The sequence below is a fragment of the Struthio camelus genome, chromosome 6 (assembly GCF_040807025.1).
Source record: "Struthio camelus isolate bStrCam1 chromosome 6, bStrCam1.hap1, whole genome shotgun sequence".
Lineage (NCBI taxonomy): Eukaryota > Metazoa > Chordata > Aves > Struthioniformes > Struthionidae > Struthio > Struthio camelus.
In genome coordinates, this window is record NC_090947.1 from 534,383 (window position 1) to 556,944 (window position 22,562).

Here is a 22,562-nt window from a genome sequence, read left to right on the forward strand (position 1 = left end):
TGAAAGGAAAAGGAAAGAAGGGTTAAGGAGATATTCATGCTGTTTTCCATACCTGTAGAGTCAATTCATAGTTCTGTACAATGTTCATTTATGCAAAAAAAAAGCAAACAAACAAAAAAGTAAAAGTTAATCTTTGAAAGCCAGCATCAAATCAACAAGCACGTGAAAAAAGGACTAATTTATAATTTTAGATAGGACTTTACTGTAATACATAGCTCCCCATATAACATTTCCTTCCATCTCCACAAAAAGTAACGCAGGTAGACTCTAACTGCTTAGATGTAGTTCAGCCATTCATAAGGTGTGTGTAGCGGGGGGAACTCAGCTCTTGGGGTGATGACAAAGGAGGAGGAAGTCTCTCAATCCCCCAAGTGAATCCCCCAAGTAGATGCAGCTTTTGGCATTTAATTGTAGGAAATGGAAACTCCCGCAGTCACTAAATATGGCCTTACTCACCCCATGTTGTCTGGGCTCTCCAGAAGCCTGCGATTTTGCTGTAACCTTTAACTGTTCTTCCAACTTCTGAATTTCTTGCTGAAAATCATCACGTTCGTGCTCCCTTTCTACAGCTTGCTCCTGTCAACCCAGTCAGAGATAATGAAAATCTTTTATTAGAGAGTTAATATTTTATTAAAATATTAAATATAGTAAAACCCGCTTTTGCGGTGAGGAAACCATGATTAAAGTTAGCACTTCCTTTTCAGTGGCTAAAACTGCGGGGAAAGGAAACACTTTTTTAAATTGCTGATGATGGTTTATGTACGAAAAGGAAAAATTATCCCATAAGACTACAGAAAAGAAATGAAAAAAACATCAGTCTGTCCTGATTTTTTTTGTTGTTTAAATAAGTCTAATCTCCTACAAGACTAGAATATCAAGGTCTTAAGTTTACAGAAAGCAAAACGCACTTTGAGAGCCCATCTTTAAAGTCTAGATCACCAAACAGGAGGGGTATTTACCACCTCCAAAACCATGTAAATGTGGTCTCAAGCTTGCTTACATCCATGAACTGCCGTTGATTCTTAAGCTGCTTTTCAAGGACTTGAATTTGTTGTTTTAGGTCAGCAACCTCCAGTAACTGCTTAGCCAGGTCTTCATTACTATGCAGCTGTTCTTCAAGTTCTACCTCCAAAACTTTCATTTGAGAGCGCAAGTTGGAATGATCTTTTTCGGCCTGACACTGAAGCTCTAATTTCTCCTTTGCTAAAAATTCCACTTCCTTAAGCAGACCTGAATAAGAAGAAAAAAATAAAAACAAGGTTGTCAGGCCAGGGTACACAAACCATATTTTTTTAAAATGAGATTAGATTCAGGTACTTTGGACAGTTGAACAACCAGATAAAACACCTTAGGAGATATTTTTAAGAGGAACAAAAGAAACTCAGGCATTTACATCTGAATGCATCTTTGAAAACTGTCTCTAAGACTATCAGATGTACAAAAGAAAAAGGTGGATGCAGCAGCAGCAGCAGAGAAGGGCATCTCTTCTCAGTCCCAAAGTGAACCCTGATTAGAGGTATCCAGGGCCAAGGTTCCACAATGAAACCTTTCACTGTCACCCCCAGAGTCCTTACTCTTCCAGAAGCGCCTCATTTCACTTGACTGGGAGTCCTCCAACTTCCTCCAAAACATATGCTACATCCCTAACCTCCACATCCCTCTTTCAGCCACCCAAATCCCTCAAACTTATTTTTTGCCACATTTTTTTCCCCCAAAAGAAGGGTTTTTTTTTTTTTTTTTTAAATCATCTACCACAGGTTTTTTTAACACTTTTTTTCTACCACCCTTCCTGCCCCATCCTTCCCAACTCTGTTGCACATCCTTGCCATCCCTTCCATCCCAACTTCCCACCCTATCTCAAATCTTTTACCACCAAAGTCACAATACAGAATTATTAATTCCTCCAAATTGTCATGCCAAGCTCCTCCTCACCCGTCCAACTCTCAGTCGGAGGTCAATCTCTCCACTACTGCTCTACCTCTTGACCTGCTGGATATTGCTGCTGTTGTCCAAGCTGTGGAGTCAGCACCCACCCATCTTTTGGGTGGCCACCAGTGCCGAGCCCTATCCTGAAGCTGGCTGCTACAAGAAAGCAAAGTTATTCTTCCTCAGTCTCTGAGTGGGGACTAAAACCCAGAGAGAGATCACACTTAAACAGAATCAGTCCAGTCCTGAGACTGCAAAGGAAAGAAACACCTGGGAAAAAGGTGACACACATTTGCCCTAAACCGACTGCAAAAGAAATATCACAACCATGAAATTACACAAAGCTCAAAAGTATTTAAGTTATTAAGAGCTAACTGATACCTAAAAGCTGCATTTTCAACCAGCTGGATGCACTTTTTAGGAGACTCAAAATAATCTAATGCGGAAACCCAAACAATCTCATATGAATGCTCTTGTAGAAAAACTATTTTAACATTTTAACCTGAACACGAAAATAGAAGTCAAGCTATTCTTGACTTTAAAGAGAGGTGGTGCAAGAATTCATTATTTTACCTTTCAGATATTCCATTTTTCATCTTAAAAGGTTTTCAACCATGGGGGGGAAGGAAAGTCTATGATTCCAGTAAGGACCTTAATAAGTCGCCTAGCCCAGTCTCCAGGATGGAAGAATTGCCATCTCCAGGCACCAGCAACTCATTCCACAGAATTTCTGACTTAACAGTTTTGTTCTAAATTGATGCTACAAACCTTCAAAAACGGAGCAATTCCATAACCTTCCTAGTACTTCATTATCCATAGTTCTTAATTTCTAGGCACTTTAAAATGAACAAACCAACAAAGGGGAGAGGAATAAGACATCCAGAAAACACAAGAAAAGACTGAACAATCCAGAGCTGTTTAAGCCAGGGTGAGAAATACTGAGGCAGGACGTAACAATACAACAGGGCTTCTCTCAAGGCAAAAGAGAAGCGAATATTTCCATGTTCACGCTTAAGAAGATATACGCCACAAGCTTAGAACGCAGCAATAATTTTCATATTAAACATTAGGAAAAATTCTCAACAGTGAGGATAATGAAGCACTGGAACAGACTGTACAGGAAAACTGAAGTCTTTTTCTTTGTAATTTCTTAAGAGGTTAGACAAAGAGGTCAAGTAGATCCTGTTCTAGGACACGGATGTGGACTAAACAAGCTCTTGAGGTCCCTACCAACCCTACGATGCCATGATTTAGCCACCCTAGCCTCGTACTTTGGCACCTATGCTTCCTCTGCATTAAGAGAGTATTAAAATGCACAAGGTAAAACTAAAGCGTTAATTGAGGTAAAAGTAAACTCAGGAGATATGGAAATACATCAGATTCTTTGATCGTTTTTCAGGTTTGCTACACACCCATGGAAGCTTTTGAAACCAAGTGAAATGAGTAACACTTCAAAGACAAAAGACTATTATCAGTCACTTGGGTTCTTGAAGACATGTAGTGTACACACACATTCCCAGCTCGAGTCAACTGGACATACTAGCTGAGAGGAAAGAAGTATTTTGTTTCACAGTCATGCTAAACACTGTGCTGAGAGCCCTGCTCTCCCTCACACATGGGTGCACCGGCACCAGGCACACCCTGCTGTTTTTATTCCCTCTTAGCACAGAGATACAAATTGAAGACTCAACAGAGGGCCTTCAGGAACAACTGGAGAATATACACATAGACTATACATCTTAAAGAGCTCTGCTCCCAGTAAATAATTTCTGTCTTTGAGTGATAGTCCACATACACACTCCAACTGCATTTCCCTCCCCGCGCTAGTTTTGTTCACGATTACTAAGAGGGGCAGCTCTACGTAACAGCAGCAACCGTACAATTGCTGTACAAGGCTCCCTAATTTTTCTGAACGTGTTCATGAAGCATCAATGTTCACTAAGCAAACGTGCATCATATTGTGGACCTAACTTGAGCTAAAATCTCAGTAAAAGCGGCACAACAGAGGAGATCTTTCACTAAGTGCTGTGTTTCACCAGGCAAGAGATGGGAATAAAATAAAAAAGCACCAGCTGTACTCCACTGTCTTTGCTTATACACAGTGCACAGAGAAGAGCAAGGCATGCATATATTATGCACAGCTCTATGCAGGTCCACCCTCGGAATGCCTATGTGGATTAGCCCTGGAGAAAACAACTGATGCTTTTGTGAAAACAAGCACGGGATTTTTTCCTTTCAAATACTGAGTAACACAGTACTTAGAGTCAATGACTTCTTTTTAGCTTTAAAAGCTGCAGTATTGCTTTCTGAGGAACAAAATATTGATTAGATAAAACTGAAATAAGCAGTCAGGGCCATCTCCTCAGCCAGAAAGGCAAGTTACGAGAGAGAATGTAATTAGGCTATAAAATTTTACATAGAATTTAAAATGTTTGCTTAATAGATTGCTAAAATTTAGTATCTGCTCTCTCAATAAATGCAATCGAGTTGAGCATTTTTTTCTCATACATGTTCCCCAAGTGTATAAATACAGTTTCAAGCAATGCGAATAGATCATCAGACCACAGATTCACATCTTAGTAGGGACAAACCTGCTATTTTATTAATGCAAATTCAAATCATGCAATTCCACTCCTCCACCTCCCCCATTAGCAAATGCCAAGCTACATTCTAAGTGCATTTTTATTAGCAAGGCCATTCATTCTACTCACATTAGTGCTGCATATCACCAACAAGGGAGGAAGGTGGCTTTTCAAGGAACAAGCCATGTCAACCAACTCCAAACAATATGATTCTTATTCATCATATTTTCCAACTACTACAAACAAGTCCAAACCAGAGGAAGAGTACTAGAGAAGACTGGGATGGGGAAGGGGGTGAGTTTTAGGGCTCAACACTTAAACACACTTGTTCAAGTTCTAATAAACTGTTAACGGGAACTGGATTGCAGCTCCATGGGGAAGGCCAAATCCCAAATACGTTGTAGCCAGATTAGATATTCTCTCTGAGAAGACAGCAGCAAAGTTCACGACAGAGCTGTGGTTGCCAAAAACATCGGAAATCTGCATAGTGTTTGAGGGAGATCTGAATAGACAGAAGGAAGATACAGTAGCTGGTAGCCCAGTGCAGTGTTAATTCTAACTGGAATGTAGGCAATGCTTCCTTATTCACCTGAGAGACTGGGTATACCCAGGTCACATCCTTTGAAAAAAGTTTAGAAATATAAGAAAACATGTGTACCCGATTGAATGCATGTCTGTATAGACAAAATTAATTTAAAAACTTACTAATAACAATGTATTTTGAGTAGCCCACAAAACCTGATTATAACAGCTATGAATTTATCAGACCACATGTTTACTTCTCACTTGAGTCTGGGGGAAAAAAAAGAAAAAAAGGGAAGGAAAAAAAAATCTTTTTCTATTTGGTATCTACAAGTTTTATTTCAGGAAGCGTAAAAACTGTCTCCTTGCTTGCTTGCTTTTCTGTTTCTTCTTTCCTTCCAGTATCTTGTAACCTTTCCTTCCTGTATCTTTCCATCCATAACTAGCTTTTATCGCTTTGTTCTCCCCTTCTTTTTTCTAATCTACCTATCCATTCTAATTACATTTCTCCAGGCTCCCTTACACTTCCTTCAGTTCTTCCCCTGTTTTTCCTAGCTCTCCATTTCACAGTCTCAATTTGTTTTAAATTTAATTTAACCATTCCAACAACCCATTATGAATCATCAGAAGCTCACAGCAAGCTTACAAGCCACTCTGTCCCCTCAAAAGAAAAATGAAGCTGACAAATATGAAGGTAACTGCATGAGGCACTTTAAGCCCAACAGCAGCAAAACTTCTTCCTTTAAATATTGATTAGTTACTTGAATAGACCTAGTTTTAATTGCTTTCTGATGGATCACAGACGTGGTGTCAATTTTTGCCAAGATATTCATAATCTCAGTAATTTCTTGGGCCTGTTTACGAAGTACTGTTCCTCTTTGTTAAAACATATTCAAAACCATCAGTTCATTCACTCAGTGTTACAGCAAAAACAACAACAAATAAACAGAAAAAACACTCATCATTACAAACCTGAACCTTCTTTTTGCGCTACATTAGCGATAGGAGTTCCTAGAAATCAAAGCATATAAACATGTACAAAACAAAAATAGGACATTTTGATCCATTCCACCTTACAAATCACTAGAAATTCATGCATAAAGGGACAGTGCCTACCTTTGGATTAGGCAAAAATGCACTTCATCTTAATTAGGACACAAAGCTCCTGATCATATATGTCAACCTATGTCTATAGCTACTATACAAATGCCTTTATATTATAACCATGTAAATTTGTTGCAAGATTTTTGGCTATTTACTTAGGCATCTTCTAAGACAAATCAACATTCTCTTTTAATCTGCAGTTTTCCCCAGAGTGAGATGGAACATTGAACGCCCAAAATGCCCTTTTAGTTCCCGGCCAGTGGGATTCAAAGAACTGGAACAGATCTCCAGTCTTTGTAACCTGTCATACATTTCCATGACACCCAGAAGTACTTGTGTACTACAACATCATAGAATTGTTTTATGTTTCCTTTGAGACTTATTACTCAATGCCATAATCACTGTTGTAAAGCAAGTGTAATGTGCATTTATTTTCAGTTACAGCCTCCTTAAAAGAATTCATGCTCTTCTGTCATTCCACATGAGAAAAAGTGTTTTCCCTTGGCTCCTCCTCCACTTTCTGTGGCAAAGATTGTAGATTCTGTAAGCCAGGACAATTTGTGTTACATCCCCACAGGTTATATTCCATTTCTCTATTAAATTTTCTCTTAAAGTAACAGTTAGCTTTTATTAAGATGTCATATGAGAGGTCAGAGCAATAGACACAGCTTCAGTGCTAACATATGTGCCCCATGACTATTTTGACTGCACTATATTTGAAAGGATTTGTGGAGAGTCAAAAAAAGGAAGAGCAGGGAAGAACAAGACAATGGGAGAGTCAAGAGTCAGAAAAGAGATGAAGAGCGGCAAGGAGAAGAGAACAAGAGACGATGAGATGGGAAAGAGACATGTGAAGCACACAAGAGTTGTAGAGGAGTGACACAGTAGGGCTGAAAGACAGGCAGAAGCCTGCAACAGAGTCTCCTGAAAAGAGGACAGGTAACTGCAACGTACGGAGTACACTCATATAGAATTTGAGTCCATAGTGTGAAGCCTATAGACTTGGCATTCCTCTATCACCAGCAACAGGGAAGTCCACTAAAAAACTATTTCCCACTGTCTTTACTTCTGGCCTATCCAGACACTACGTACAACTATCTTATGTAGTAGCCTCAAGCAGAAGAGATCTATGCAACACAGGTGAAGGTTCATCTTGACATTAGCAGAACTCTAACGTCAATAACCCCAAGCGATAACAATTCTACTGGAAGATGATACACAAATTCACTTAAGTATTAGGCATGGCATGGCATAGTGTAAGCCACAGAACAATCTCTGAATTTTCTTCCGTGAATCAAAAGATACCCTATACATAAACAAGCTTATTACATTAAGATTCTTCGGTTTTTAGTAAATCACTGCAGTCATTGTTAAAAATGCGCACTCCTTATTTGTAATGTACATTGCACAGTTCCATCTTCTAGTTGTTGAGTGCTATCAGAACTTCATCCAGCATATGCTGAAGAGCTTCCCCTTATCCAATTCCTAGACAAGCTCTCCATAGTTATAAATAGCTGAAGTCTTACCACATACTGCATGTGTGGGAGACAGGGGTTGAGTTATGCAGATAACTTAATACTGCTATGTCTTATCTTCTGAGTTTGACTTGGCAGTTCAGTGGCTGTCTTTTCGTCTTTGGCTTGTAGTGAAGCACTTTAATATTAAAATGTTTAAGATACCTCCTCACCTTACTCCCTCCAATGAAGCTACCTCAAATTTTGCAATCCATGCTCTTTCCTTTGAAAACATTAACGGACTTTCAGCTTCATGATTAAAGACTTCCCACGATCACCCTTCTCAGTCATGTGTCTGTCTGTTTTGAAAGACAAGGCTGGGGAGCAGGGGAAAAGTTCATTCACAGTACGAGGCTCCAAATACATCATCGCTTCAATTTTTCCTTAACCCAAAATACACTAGGAAATCTGCTTATTCCTTCGAACAGTATCAAACTAACTCCTTAATACTGAAAGCAGTCAAGAACCTTGCAGCTCCAACTCATCTCTCTTCTGACTGCACTGTGTTAATTAATCAGCATTCCAGTTACTAACTAGTTAATTATCTGTTGCAACCAACTTCCTTTAGTTTCCTTTAATTTAGTTCCTAATTCATCCCTCTTATTTTCTCAGACACTGTCCATTTCTAACTAAACAGAAGACTGCAGTAGTACTCTTCACTAGCAATATTATCCTCCAAGAAGTGAAGAACCAGCTGCTTTATGTTATTTTCTGCTTTTATCAGAAGGTCATGTTCACCTCTGTCCCAGGCTGAGCTACTCACTAAGCCATCAATCCAAAGAGTGGAATGTTAATAGAAACACATCGCAGTAACCTGACTGGAGGACAATCTCCTTTTTGCTAATTTTCATACCCACTCCTCACCAAGAATTGCCTGTTCCTGGGTTAGTTCCTGGAAGCGCTCGCGCATATTCTCCAGTTCCACAACAAGGCGACGTTCAGATTCTTCTTTCAGATTCAAGGCCTCTTCCAGTGCAGCTTTTTCTGCAACATAGCCTTCAATAATGCCTAAAATGCCAAGTCAGAATGCAAATAAAATAGCAGACAAACTCATCATTGGAAAAAATGACTTGAAAACATGGAGTAGATGACTTAATGCAAACAACGGAAAATGACAGAGAAAGTGTAAAATGACTTAAATTTATATTGTAGCTAAACTTTTTGAAATGTCCTAAGAAATAAGAGTACCAGTTATGTATTCTGATAGATTTTTATGAGGCTGCTACATCACAAAGTACCTTAAAACATGTGGGAATGTATATGAGGGCTTGTTCAGCCTTAAGGGCCTGAGACCGTCTCAGAACATAGGACAGCCTCATACATCCCCTGCTGGGGGCCGTGGTTTGAAGAAATGGATTCTCCAGGGGAAGGGGGAGGAAGAAAAAAAAAAAAAAAAAAAAAAAAAGACCAGATGTTAAATTCAGAGACCAATAAATCCAGGAATGGCTCACAGAAAGAAGGAAGGAAATAGGATTTTGGAGAGACCAAGTCAGCCTAATGGAATATGACTGAGAAGAGAGATGGAAAGCAGATGCCATGATTGGTGAGAGAAGCTTAACCTGAAGGACTTAAACCCCAGAATGTGGAAACCCTCAAAGATCCCCCTACATGCAGGCAAAGAATACAGGCCAAAGCAGTGTACCTAAAGTTTTAATCCTCACAAGGGAGAGCTAGACTGATGATATGCAGTCCACGACAGTGTTGTTGTCCTACAACCAGGATCATTTTCTGATAAAGCGTTGAATACCCACAAACCAAATTCACAGTCCCCAAACAGGAGGTCAGCATCAGATTAGAGGAATTGCATCAGCACTATGGCAACGTAACATTACCGACAACTCTGAACATCTTTATGCCTGTCTGAACATGCATTCATCAGAACAAGAGACTGCTCAGCTCTCAGTACAAGCATCGCTGTGGAGATGTAGTTATTTTATTGCAAGCTACAGTAACAGCTAGAGCAATAACCCAGCTACACCTTTCCTGAATATCAGAGGTACATGGACTAGATCTTTTAAAATAATGCCATTTTAACAAAAAAGCCAAATTTAGCTTTGCATGAACAAATTGTTAACACACATTTTCAGAAATTTAGCTAAGGATAAAGGAGTAGAGCATTTCAAAGGAATACCACAGCCACTCAATAATTATTACAGAGAAGAAAAGAACGTCTATTGATGAGATTATCTTATTCCTTTTTGGCAGGGTTTTGCTATAAAAGGTATTTTTTATTTTTACTGCTTGGTTTTGGCACATGTTTCATTAGTGTTGCTTAATTTGCAATTTATCTTCATGAATTGCATTTATTATAAAGCTCTAGGTATTAGAAATAAATTTTATACTATTCAGTCTAAACACTTTTCCTAATTTAAGTAATGATTTTAAGACCTAATTCCTAACCTTTTGTCTCTTTCCATTTTTAGTATCTTGCATATAATCATTCCCCCTTTTCCCAAAAGCTGCTTCCTTTCACTTCTCAAAGACAGCATGCATTATTCAGTTCTCTTCAAGTCAAAAAGAAGTCCTGCTACATGCCACAGTTTTCGTTAGGTGTAAATAATTAATATCTCAAGCGACTTGAATATACGACAGAAAGTTTTTTTTTTTAAAAAAAGAATGTCTAAACTAGCTATTTGTCAAAGAATGAAAAAATAGGCTTTTCATATAATCGCTGCATATTTTACATCTCTGTGGGTTGTATTTTCAAGTTCTCACAATGAATCTAAACAATTTAGTACTCCTCCTGGAGCCAAATGCTACTGCACTGCATTCTGCTCTGGATCATTCTGCTTTTGTTTATAAGCCTGCTGCTACCCTTTCCCTTACCCACTCCTTGGGATTCCTTTCCACTAGAGGTTTTCAGAAACTACTATTAACAAAAGCGTTTCTTGGCTAAGGCACACAATATGCAAGTAATTTTTCATCAGTTCCTGCTAATTTAAACCTTAGGTACATGATAGGCTAACATGACACATCACTTAGGTTTATCAGAATGGTGAAGATTGCATAGCATTCAACAGCCAATCACAAAATAGCTCTCTGATAATTAAAAGCCTCAGCCTTCCTGTCTCCTCTTATTGTCTCTTTATGCCGACACTACCATCAAGCATTCCTCTAGCTCATGTTGAACCCCTCCAGGGTCAGACAGGTGGGCTGATTTAAACTGGGAGTGTATTTTCTTTTCAATAAACCAAGTTCCCACACTCAGACATGCAGGAATGCAAAGTGCTGTTTTAAAAATAATGGTATTTTTCACACACAGACACTAGTTTAAGTATAGGAATAAACACTATCAGGCTTGCCTCAGGTAAACACAATTCTGATGAAGGGAAATAAGTAGTAGATTTGCAAGAGAGAAGATCCATGCTTCAGGTAACGTAGGAATATGAAATGCAAAAAGATGGATTAGACAGGCAAGTCAACAACAGCAAAAAGCACAACACCCTCTCATATTGTATGTCTGTCTTTTAGATATTTGGAGGAATGTGTTATGAGTAAATAATGCTGGTATCTCTTCATACGGACTTCATTTTCTTACCTTCTGCTTTATGAAGCTTAAGTGCCAGCTGATTCTTGGCCTCACTTTCCTCACTGAGGCACTCCATTAGTTCCTGGTGCTGACAAACCACTTGGGCGGTTTCCCGATTTCGGCGACTGAATTCTTCTTCAAATTGTGCATGGATTTCATGTGTTTTTTCCAGCTAAAAGAAAACAATCCCCCCAGGATCAGTTCCTGCATACATATATAGTGTAACAGTACTACAAGCACATAAACAAAAATCTTACTCCTAACTTTTGTTAGCATTAAGGTCCAGATTGTGACGTTTTATTTCAGCACTAGGCTGATTTTGCCCCAGACCCCTAGGCACTGTGGTGACTCCTGGTACTCAGATACGTACATTTTCACCGCAGATCTTCCTTAGGCACATAAGTTTCTTTACTGTGCACAATAAGAGATACTTCCCTATTGGCTGAGCTGCTCAACCTGACATTTCCTGAACCACTTGAATTTCAAAATCTAGGCATCCTTGAACTTACTTTCCTAAAGGGACTCAAGCATGTCAAATAAACATCAAAGTAAACGTGCCATCAGGTTTCCAAGTACGGCACCACTTCTATATCTGAACCTACATATCTTGCATTCCTACGTACGATGTTTTTAGATTTCAAAGAAGAATACAGCAACCACGTTCCCATGTAGCTTACATTTAGCTTATCCTGGGGGATAGGACATTTCACAGAGGTGAGCAAAGTATGCTTGAACACAGCTAATGAAGGCGGGCCAGAATCCAGATCTACCAAGGCTCGGGCAAGTACTTTAGCCACACAACGGCTACATGTTACTGGAAGGAACATCAGTACTCAGAAGTACAATTTAAGCACCTAGGTCTAGGATGGATTTTTAAAGATGATGAATGTAAGTTTCATGTAGGTTCTCACCTCAGGGTTGCACAAGGTACTTAAAGAGAAGAGGAATTCAAGATTCCTTTCCTTTATATTTTCTCTTAAATTAGGGGCTTCCTTACTCAACAACCTAATTACTGTAGCACTGAATTCAATACACTAAATGTGTATAGGACTTGGGCATCTACCTCAGACTTATGACTCCTTTGCCCAAAGCCGAGATGTCTAGACACTGCAAACTCAGTATGGAAATACTCAAATTATTTTATGATGTTGAGTCCAGATCCTTCTACTACAATTAAGTAGGACAAAAATAATTACAAAGATATTTGCTTGCTGCTCTCTACATGTACTGAGCATTTTAACAGGGGACTGAGTTTTCTTGAATCTGCTTATTAATTTTGAAGAAGCTTTGCTCTGAAGTGTGATTAAAAAACAGCCTCTCAAAAACACTTTGTTATAAAATCTGTGCCTCGTTCCACTCTGACCGAAGCGATTCCAAGTGATAAAAGAGGTACAATACAGCAAAACAAGATTAGTTTATAGGAAAATATCCTTAATTTAATTCAAAACTTGAAATATGCTGTCACTAAAGTATCTGCAGACTGAAAATCACCAGCATAAGGGCACATCGCCATGTTGATTAGAGGGCTTTTAAAACTTGTGGGCCTGCTGCTACGTGGGGGCCCTGGTGACAAAGGGCACCAAAAAGGCTGAGGTACTGAATACCTTCTTCGCCTCAGTCCTTCCCAGTAAGACCGGCCTTCAGGAATTCCAGGCCCTGGAAACCAAGGGGAAAGTCTGGAGCAAGGAAGACTTTCCTTTGGTGGAGGAGGATCAGGTCAGGGACCACTTAAATAAACTGGGCACACACAAGTCCATGGGCCCTGATGGGATGCACCCGAGTGCTGAGGGAGCTGGCCAATGTCATTGCAACGTCATTCTTGATATCTTTGAAAGGTCATGGCGATCAGGAGAGGTGTCTAAGGACTGAAAAAAAGTAAATGTCACTGCTATCTTCTAGAAGGGCAGGAAGGAAGAACCAGGGAACTCCAGGCCAGTCAGCTTCACCTTGATCCCTGGGAAGGTGAGGAAGTAAGTAATCCTGGCTACCATTTCCAGGCACATGAAGGACAAGAAGGTGATCAGGAGCAGTCAACATGGATTCACAAAAGGGAAGTCACGCTTAACCATCCTGCTAGCCTTCCACGACTGGCTTGGTGGATGAGGGGAGAGCAGTGAATGTTGTTTATCTTGCTTGATGGAAAACTGGCTGACCTGCTGGGCTCAGAGGGTCATGATCAGTGGCCCTAAGTGGCCATCACAGTACTGGTGTCCCCCAGGGATCGATACTGGGGTCAGTCTTGTTCAGCGTCTTCATCAATGACCTAAACGAAGGGACGGAGTGCACCCTCAGCAAGTTTGTGGGTTATACAAAACTGGGAGGAGCGGCCAAAATACAAGGTGGTTGTGCAGCCATTCGGAGGGACCTCGATGGGCTGGTGAAATGGGCAGAGAGGAACCTGTTCAAAGGGAAGTCCTGCCTCCGGGGAGGAAGAACTCCTGGCACCAGTACAGGCTGCGGGCCAACGAGCTCAAGAGCAGAACTGCAGGGAAGGATCTGGGAGTCTTGCCAAGCATGCATCTAAAATCCTAGTTTAAATTTGATTAAATAAGGCAAATTTTTCTTCTTCCTACAGGATCTGCCTTTAGGATAAAAAAGTTATTGAAGTCGCACTTACAAGGAGCATTCCGAGAAGCAGAGATGCACATGCTTCTCTGTACAGATAACTTGTCTTATATTCGGAGAAAATATTTCTCCTCCAAGTAGCCAATAGCACAAGGTGCTAAATACATCAAACCTTAAAACAGATTTTACGTGTTTAGAGTAATATTACATCTCTATAGAAAAAGCATTATTTTACTTGTTTAGTTGATTCTGTTACTAGTTCTAGAAGTCTTTCCACTGCAGTGCGCAAGCGATGACAAATTTTCAGTATCGTTTCTTCATTTTCACAGGTCAGGTCTGGGTTTGCAAAAATGCTTTCACATAAGTATTGGCTCAGCTCAGACCCCTCATCAGTCACTGGAGACAGCTGGTTGTGTTCTGTGAGAGTTTCATCAGGCAGCTCATCTATCAAAAACACGCAGAAAAATGACACAAAACTGACCACTGACTGACATCAGAAACACTGCTTGGTCTTAAGTAAGTATTAAAAGGTGAAAAATTGTCAATGATGAATGGCTTAGATGTTTACAAACCAACACTCTCCTCCTTCACTATGTTGAGGAATATTGTGTAAGCTGTGAAACATGGTTGAGACCCCTGAAAACAATACACGACCCCAGATTTATCTACCTGAGGCTAATACATCCCATCCTAAAACAAAAAAATAACCCCCCCCCAACCCCTATGATCTATTCAGCCTTTCCCAGACACAGTTTAGTATTTTTGCTACTACAAGGATTAAAATGAGAGAATACTGATGGACACAAAGTTAAGTGTGGAGAAACTTTGAAACAGACATAGAAAAGGCTGCAACAGGAGATACGCCTGTTTAGAACCTCCTCCCTCTGATATGAATAGTCATAAGAAATGTGAAACCTCCTCTGCATAATATGAAATGAAATGAAAAAGCATTTTCAAGAATATTATGTAACTGCACCCAACAGATTTGTACTTACCTTTTTCTAAGTGATGCTTCTCTTTGGCTTTGAAATACTGTATGAATCCTATTTCTTCCATAACACTGTGACTTTCCCTAGAATCTCCAGAAGTCAGACTGTCATCAAGACAAAGACCAATCTTTCTACAGATAAGATCCTCAATAGCTATTGTGGCCTTCACCAGCTCCATAAGCAATTTCAAAACACGTTGGTAAGATTCCTGTAACTTTTTCCTAAAATGAAAGCACAGACATTGCAAAATTGCACGCACTCAATTTAAAGACACTTGGAACGCACTGAGAAACTAACAGTCTAAAATGGGATCTTGCAGTAGTTTGACAATTATCAGTGAAGATAATTCAGATGATTCACAAAAATATATGGCCATTTTTCGACGGGCAGGTTTGGCAAAAGCCTTTGCCTTCTCCACAGGTGATGGAGGAATCATACTGCAGTCACAAGCATCTCAGGCTTCCATATCTATCGAAGTGCCAGTAGGGAGAACATGTCTATTACTGTATTATCTTTAACATCAGCATAGCTAGGGATGTTTTGACACAGTGGACAATGAAAGTTATGTTCATGGGGTCATCTTAGTTTTAAGAAAACACTAATATTACTTCTGAAGTGTGTGATATTACACAATTCCTGCTACAGTCACTCTTGTGAAGGTTTGAGCAAACTCAGAAATACTTGAGGCAGGTACAGAAGATCCAAGAACTAGCCATCTTTTATACTTTAATATTCTAAAGCAAACCAAACCACGCAGAGGAAGTACTACTGAGTCCTGGAAATGCCAGTAAGCAGTAAGATAGTTTCTTAAAGGTGAGAAGGGAAATTTTTCTAAAATCTTATTCAGCATGACAGCTTTTCCTCTAATTCATACATTCCAAGGACAAATCAACCTGATTTACATTGCACTGAAAAGTTTCTAGGATCAAGAGGTTTTCTTAATTTCCTAGCCTTTGCTCAGATTATAAACAGTAGAAACCCCAAAACACCAAAATTTCCATCAGTCCACACTGAAAATGGAATAGGAAAAAAATTCTCTCTCTATATCAAGTTAAGTTAGTACTAACAAAACTCAGACACTCTTGCAAGTATAGCACACTTGCCAGTATTATCATCATCTTACACTTTCCGTTTGAGCTGGCCTAATTGCACTTTGTTGTTGATTTATTTATAAGACGCCAGACAAAAAACACTAAGCATTATATATCCTAAGATGTACAAACCTTTCATCCTGGGACTGATTGATATCAGATCTCAACATGGCTACCAAATTTCCTCCTTCTTGGTTCTCTCTATCTCGCCGCTGAAGGAGGGTCTCCAGTTCAGAGTTAGTCTCTTCCATTTCATGATTTAAAGACTCTACTTTCTTTTCCAGCTGTGGAAAATAGAGTAATGATGCAAGAGACAGAAAGCCAATCAATTTGCCTGAACTCTGAACTTCACTCAATGATCTTACTCTTCACCACTTTCTGTATATTCAATCATCGTCTCTTCAGCAGTTGCTATGCAAATTTGCTTCCAAAACGACTGGAAATGAAGGACAGCAGAAAGGCTAAAAATGAATGGTTGTTATTTTGCTTCTCCTTTGCTGACGTAGATTTTGCTTAAAGAAGCTGCTTCACCTGCATTCAGACTCAGTGCATACAAATAATGCAAAAAGGTTACAAAAACTTCACGTTCACACCTCAAACTCCGGTGTGACAACGAAAGCAAACGAAAAGCAAAGACATAAAGCAATAGCTTGGCATAAATTTTGACAGTGAAGCACACAAACCTGAACTGCAACCTGATTCAGGATCAGTCTCTGACAGTTTTCTTCTTTCCTTTATATTCTATGCCAGAAAACAAGTTCTAGAAAACATCTAGAAAAATATTTTCTCTCCTCCTATTTGTGTTTTGATGACACCTCTATCCCATTTAAAAAAAGGAATATTCATCCCCCATCCCTGCCAGAGTTCGCTAATCGAGATATTATCCAGCAGCAGTGTTACACTTGGTACTACACGCTACCCAACAAACCAGTACTATAGCAACAAACTTGGTCTCAAAATCAAGCCAACAAATGAGTCAAAATAACTATTTGGAAAGGAAGGGCAAGAAAAGAAAAGCATTCTGTTCCCGTCAACTTTCTCACTACTCATTAAACCCTGCACGAACAGCAGGAAACAACAATGAGTTTATTCCAGTAGGAGAAATTCTCAGTGTTACTCCTACCACCTCCTAGTTTTCCCACTAAACATAAAAGCCTAACAGAACAGTATGCCCACCCCTTCCCCTCCAGCTGCAGGTCAGTTGGTCTAAAAAGCTAGAGCACTTTTTTCTACAAAGCTTTCTTTGGACAGATACAGATGGCATCAATACACAGACAACTGAAAGCAAAATATCCAGCCTTTCCTTCCAAAGCAGTGGTAATCTCCCCAAAAAACGGCTGAAGAGCTCTGAAGAGCTTAAGGTAATCTCAAGCTACTGCCAAGTTTCAATTTCCATGTTACTGCCATGGCACTCCAGCTAGCAAACATGATACATGACACCTTGCCAAACAGCAGTCACCTGGAGTTTATACACACAGTCCTTCCACATGCATCTTGAGAAAGGTGAAAGTGTGGTGTTAAAATACAACCACGGAACAGTTAAAATCTAGGTTTAAGTATTTGCCACAAACCTGGATAATTATAGCTGCCTTTTCCTGAAGCTGTACCGATAACATCTCCTTCTCCTTTTCGTGAACAGCCTGTGCCTTTTCCCTCTCCTGAATCAACACCTGCTCCTTGTCATGTAGTGAAGTCTTTTTTTCAGCTTCAAATTCCTCCTGCATAAGTGACATACTTTGGATTATAAATCCTTTACAACAAAAAAACAACCCCTCTGAAAGAAAGCCCCTCCCCGTTTTTTTAAATAAATGCGTGCATTTTAGCGCTCAGATCAACTAGCAGTAACTTACAATCTAAGCTCTCAAATGAAGAAAATTATGCCAAAACTATGTTTTAAGAGTAGCTAAATAGGTAAACACATTATCTCAATGTGCTCACTGAGATCTGCATAATTTCAAGGTTCTGGAATGGCGATGAGGAGCTGAATAAGTCTAATTGCTGAGAGAGAAACAGCGAGAGCGAGAAGCCACTTTGAGCGACCGCGAGTTATGTTACGCGTATAGCGCTGAGTTCCATGCGGGACGAGTGATTTACAAGAACAAATCAAAAATCCACAAGGTATATTTACATTGCTAAGTGATCTAGAAGCTATTAAGTTGGACCTCACGTACCTCAGGGGAACAGATGTGCTCTAAAGGAAGGCGCTATCAAACATCCCAGATTCCAGCATCAGCAAGTAAGGGAGGTGAAACAAGGCCCTGAGATCCCTTCAGAGAGGCTAAAAGAAATCCTGGTAACTAATTGCACCTGTAATGATCCTCTCATCCTCCAATCCTGAGCATCTTGACCACACTGTAAAGTGTATGCGCAAGTTGATCTGGGAACACCTACACGCTCAGGACTGAAAGATCCCATGCTTTTTATCGGTGAGCAAAGAAAGTAGGTTTTGCCCGGGGCATGAAATATGGTTTCTGAGCATCCACTCTGAGGAAGTGAGTACAGGAACAAGACATACGCAGTCACCTGAGCTGTCCTGGATCCTTCATGGAGGACTTGGCCAAAGCTTGCACTAAGCAGTGCAGGCCATCGACCCCTCAGCTCCTCAGCCGCTTAATGAGACCATGAGGTTTGCCAACACAGCCAAGGCAATGGCTTTTGAAGCTATTTCTGCCTTATCTATATTTTGCCTGCAAGACCGGCGTTGGCATTTAGGCTATAACAATACAAAAAACATCCCAGAATCTGCAAGGCAGAGCAAGTCAGAAGAGCCAAGTCCATCCGGGATGTTATACTCAGGAGTGCCCGGGAGCAAGCTACAAATGAACAGAGGCAAAGCAGCACAAGTGTTTTCCCTAACCAGTACAGTCACCGGTGGTCAGAGTCTCTGAAATAGTCTGCCTGTCCTTCTCAGAAGCAGAGTTTCCAATATGAGAGGATGTCAGACTAGGTATAAAGGAACTCGGAACACCTAAATTCTGGTACTTTCTGTCAATTTTTCTGGGGGGGGGGGGGGGGGGGGGGGGAGAAAGGAAGGAAACTCTGGCTGGTACCAGCATGGTGTCGTAAGTGAGCAGCGGTGGGAGGGTCCTTTTAAAAACCTGTATCAGATACTGAGGTAGCTCAGCCTGACACTGCGGAGAGATCTAGTCACCCTCTTTGGGGATCAAAAGAGTGGTCATGTGGTCACTGGTCATCAAGGTAAAGAGCAGAAAAACAGAGGTGGCTGCGCCAGCAACAGAATTACTCCTGGCAGAATTTCAAGAAAAAGAGGGGTTTCTGCTGCCCGAAATACTGCTCGGTAACTAAAGAGCCTAGGCAGCAGAAGAGAAAGAAAAGCATGAATCCCTTCTGGGTATATGCATACACGTCAGCCTAAGGTGTATGGAAACCAGCGCCAATTTCTGTGGGATGGAGGCCAGGGTTCTGATGCCCCTGGGGTGAGAACAGCAATGCCATATCCCAGCAGCAGCTTTTCGGGATATATGTCTGTCCTCTCTTTCAATGGATAGTGCCACCAGACAGGAAAAGGTCAAATAATGAATCCGAGTGCCAGCGCACCACAGTGGGCCAAAGGCAGGAAATGAGAGAAATTTTCTGCTCATTTGCAGCATCTAATTCTAAAGGATCATGCATCTGCCAGGAAGAAGCCTATTTCAATTTGCAGCATTAACAGGAACAGTAAGGATCTGTTGAGACTTCCCAAGGAGAAGCAAACAGGGAGATGGTAATTCATCTGATCAAAGGTACTTTGGACCTTCAACGCAGCGATAACACTGAGGTGAGTATCAGTACTGCTCTCATTGTGTTGGTGGGTTTCCGTATCTCTTACACGGAAGGCATCTTCTCCACTCATTCAATAGCTGGAGATGTGCTCGCCACCTAAGCAACGAAGGCATTTTGCACAAGGCTGAGAAGATAACATGCAGTTACTGCACTGCACGCGAGACCAAAGAGATCATTTTCAGGGATAAGCATCTTGAAGATGCTCATCAAGACAAAAGTGTGGAACTCAGCAATGAACCCAGGAAAGCAGAAGTTAAGAATAACTGACAAAAATCTTATACCAAAAGTCTTCACACTCATCACACACTCAAGAAAAGCTTATATAACATTGGGCTGATGGGTCAAGATCGTAGTCTCTGCAGACACAAAAAAGAAAATCAAGTTTCAAGTGACAAACAGAACATAAGCGCACACAAGGACTATGACTCAGAGCACGTACTTTTTTGTTTGTTTGTTTTGTTTGTTTAGAGGACACCATCTCACATTCCATTCAGGATTTTAAGATATAGCTGTGGTGAATACAGTAGCATCTTACAATACAGTGCATTATGTTTTTAATACTGCTTTTCTAGTTGCAACATTAACAGTTGTCTTTTTCAAGTCATACAGCCAAAGAACAAAAATGGATATTAATTGTTCATTTTCAGAAAAATGCATGCTTTGAAGTTCATTTTAGTTAGACCCACCTTTAGCTGTGCAATTTGCTGTTCAAGTAGTACCTCTGACTGACACTTCAGCAGCTCAATCTCTTCCTGGAACTGAAGCTGCTGCTTCAACTTTACCTCCTCAAACTGAGCCAGAAGAGCTGTCCGCACAGTCTCTACTTCAGATGCCGATGCAGAAGCATACATCTGCAGTAAATAATATAAAATATTTTAGCTACAGTGTTACAATATAAAAAGGAAAAAAAAAAAAAAAAACAAGTCCAGCCAAACTCTTCCAGTACTTTCACAACAGTTCTCTGCAATTCTTACAGCTAACAGAACTGTCATTTTTCATCATGTTGACTATAAGAATGCAAGTTGGTAAAAATAGGTAGGAAGCATAGAAGAAGGTATTAGATACCAAACATCTCCTGTATTAATTGCTGAGTAATCTGGAGACCTTCAGGTCAGACTAGTGGAGTATTCCTTACTTATTTCTTCCAACAGATATTCATCTAAGAGAAACTCAAAGTAAAAAGGAAAAAAAGGTGGAAAACACAAGAGAGCATATCTCAAAGTTAGATCTATCTTCCTAGAAATACTATTAGTCATTAGGTGGCTATATGTAATGCAATTATTCAATGATTAACCATATCTCAAACAAGAAATTGCACCAAAAAATATCATGGAAAGGGTTTCTTCCATTAATCTCGCTAACGAGAATAATTGCAGTCACTGGAATTTTCAAGAGAAATCCTGTTTCTAGGATCAAGAGCTTAAAAAAAAAAAAAAACCACTAATAATCAAGAGGACTTACCACTAAAGGGGAAAATAATTTTTTTTTTTTTTTTAAGTTTTTCTTCCAAAATAAAAGATAGATTGTAATTCTTTCCGGCTAGCTGGAAATCACTACCAGCTCTAAAGACTGATAATCCCAAAGAACACAGGGATCTCCTCAAAGCTAAATACTTTCGTAAGGTGCACAAAGTTATTACAAAAGCGCACTAGTGATTAGGGAGTTATTTGGCATATTATGCAATTCTTCAAATTAGTAAGCAAAAAAAGCAAAAATAAGTTATTTTATAACAGAATTTGTGTTGTTCATTTATAGCTAGATAAAACTCATTTTTAGTTTGTGAATTCTCCTAACAAACAAGTGTAATATACACTATAGAATAGAGATGTCTTGACTAATTGAAGCTGCTTACATTAACACAATAGGGTTGTTTAAAAGAATAAAGGAAAAGATTTCTTTCCATTTCAATGTTAATTAATAAAAAGAACGTATTTGAGAGGATTAACTTCCTACCATTCACTACAAAAGTGAATACCATCAAGCTTATACATACATATCCCCAAGAAGAAGAAATGATAAAGCTTTAAGGGCAACAAGGAAGACTTTCAAATCTTATGAAAATATATTTGGGAAAGCGTTAGCTACTACAATTGCACTAAGAAAAAAAGACGACATCAATCTTAGCAAAGGTTGTTCGCTTACACAAGCTTAAGGTTAGTAGTTACTTTCAACAAATTGCTGATGACCTAAATGATTAACTGCTTATTTTTAATCAAAATGGAAGCTTTAAAATTTTGAATTAAAAATAACCTGAAATCAAAAGAAAATGAAAAATTCCCTGAAAGATAGAAACGTTACCAACACTATTTTAAATTAATAAATATAAGGGTAATTAATATATATGAATTCTTTTAAAACCTTTTAGATAGACAGACGTAAAAATGTTAACCTTGTCTCTTCTTATCTACCGGCATCAATAAAAAAGGCCAAACAGCATCTAGACATAGAGCCTTATTTCTGGGTTTAATAAAACTGAATTTATTCTATTCTAAAACGTGGCTAATTTCAAGTTTAGATATCAACATCATTCTGACCTCTTGCTCACGTTCATGCTGTGCTTTTAGTTTCTCCAATTCTCTTTGGAGTTCCCTGGAATATTCTTCCTTATGTTTCTTAATTTCTGCCTCATGAAGATCCTGAAGTTCTTGGAGTGCTTTTCTATGCTTTTCCTCCATATGCAATACTTCCTCGCGTAATGCGTCCAGGGCCAGACGTTTTTCTTCTTCCAGCAAGCTTCTTTGATTTTGAAGAGCTGTGTTCAAATCCTCCTAAGTAAAATTTAAAAACAAAACAAGAGAAAAAAAATATAAGGACAAGTACTTTTTGTACCCTATTTATAAAGTAAACAGGCTGCTGTAAAAGCTCACTAAAACTCATTAAGTAAACATTAACATTGTCTCCTGAATGAAGGACACATATACACAGGCCACATCTTTGAAATGGGTTCATTTTTCCTA

The 22,562-nt window shown here is 39.5% G+C and overlaps 1 protein-coding gene across 11 annotated transcripts in view; it reads right to left on the reverse strand.

Moving 5' to 3' along the window:
- PCNT (pericentrin) overlaps window positions 1–22,562 on the reverse strand; it is a 99,377-nt gene that overhangs the window by 41,521 nt on the left and 35,294 nt on the right. For 8 of the 11 annotated variants that reach the window (XM_068947675.1, XM_068947672.1, XM_068947674.1 and 5 more), the window contains 11 exons: window positions 22,140–22,373; window positions 20,292–20,456; window positions 17,394–17,540; window positions 15,955–16,106; window positions 14,738–14,952; window positions 13,978–14,186; window positions 11,187–11,349; window positions 8,513–8,656; window positions 1,001–1,230; window positions 457–576; window positions 53–73 (listed from right to left, as the gene is read on the reverse strand). In XM_068947675.1, the coding sequence (XP_068803776.1) occupies window positions 53–73; window positions 457–576; window positions 1,001–1,230; window positions 8,513–8,656; window positions 11,187–11,349; window positions 13,978–14,186; window positions 14,738–14,952; window positions 15,955–16,106; window positions 17,394–17,540; window positions 20,292–20,456; window positions 22,140–22,373 (1,800 nt within the window). The remainder of the gene's footprint in view (window positions 1–52; window positions 74–456; window positions 577–1,000; window positions 1,231–8,512; window positions 8,657–11,186; window positions 11,350–13,977; window positions 14,187–14,737; window positions 14,953–15,954; window positions 16,107–17,393; window positions 17,541–20,291; window positions 20,457–22,139; window positions 22,374–22,562) is intronic. The other 3 variants (XM_068947673.1, XM_068947670.1, XM_068947679.1) reach the window with 1 other exon arrangement.